Below are 1,160 nucleotides of genomic sequence, written 5' to 3' on the forward strand. Positions count from 1 at the left end.
AAAAAAAAAAAAAAAAGGAAATTTTGGACTATTAAATGTAAAATAAAAAAAAAAAGTGCTTAACATTCTATTTTGGGCTGAATATTTATTGGGCCTTCATCCTTGGCTCGTTGGGCTACTTTACACATAACATTATCATTTTTATTCTTTTTTAAGAATATATGAACTTTTTTTTTGGTCAACATGAAATTTGTTTGCCAGTGGAGTGGATTACAGATTCTTGCTACATTTTTCTGATAGAAAGAAAAAAAAAAATTCACAAAAGAAAAAACAAGCAAATCGAATTTTTAAAACATTTACTATACTGAGAAAATAATCTTTAAAATAAAACTAGAGAGAAAAAAAAAACTAAATTAATTTGTGTGTTATGAATTGTGATGGAATGGAACCCTACCTGAAAACAATGTATATCTATATTCACCAAAACTAAATATTTGTATCTCTTTTTTTTTAAAGATGCATACATACACAAAACAAGTAACTATACAAACAAAACAAAAAAACATAAAAATATATTGTAATTAAAATAAAACAATGCAAAATGTAATTGGCTGGGCATAAAAGTAAAGTGGAGCCCACAAAATAAAAATGGAATAAAAACCCAGCCTGTGTTAGAGCTGTGTTCACTAAATAATCATCTCTCATATTCACATTCACATTCACATAATCACATTCATCATCTTCATACTTCAATCTCTCTCTCTCTCTCTCTCTCCAAGAGCAAAGCAATGAGCTCAATGATGGAGACTCTCCAGATTCGTAAACCTACTTCTCTCCCAGTTTCTCAACGTCCTAACTCCACCACCACCGCCGAAGATGAGCCTGGTCTCATCCGACGTCGTCTCTCTTCTCTCTCCCTCAACCTCTCTAACCAACCAGCAGCTATCGCAGCTAAGTTCCCGAGATCCAAATCTGTCTCCGCTATGGGAGAGCAAACAGGGACCTCTGTGAAAGAATGGTGGGAATGGGGTTGGTCGTGGATCCTTTCAAGAAAACCAATCTTCATTAGAGATCTTGAGCTTAACAAAGACGAAGCTAAATCTATTGGTTCTCAGAACAGAGGAAGTATAATGCACGTCTTCTTCAAGCTCCGGTCTCAGATCCGTAACCTCGTGGGATCTTCTTCCTCTGATTCTCTTCCTCTTTCTTGCAAATACAAG

At 34.7% G+C, this 1,160-nt stretch overlaps 1 protein-coding gene across 1 annotated transcript; it reads left to right on the forward strand.

Moving 5' to 3' along the window:
* Positions 1-642: 642 nt before the first annotated feature.
* Positions 643-1,160, forward strand: LOC104774355 (the record flags this gene model as incomplete). The annotated part of the gene is given in 1 exon segment (XM_010498986.2): positions 643-1,160. A coding segment is annotated over 1 exon segment (432 nt), but the record flags the coding sequence as incomplete, so codon positions are not given.

The sequence above is a fragment of the Camelina sativa genome, unplaced genomic scaffold (genome assembly GCF_000633955.1).
Source record: "Camelina sativa cultivar DH55 unplaced genomic scaffold, Cs unpScaffold02558, whole genome shotgun sequence".
Lineage (NCBI taxonomy): Eukaryota > Viridiplantae > Streptophyta > Magnoliopsida > Brassicales > Brassicaceae > Camelina > Camelina sativa.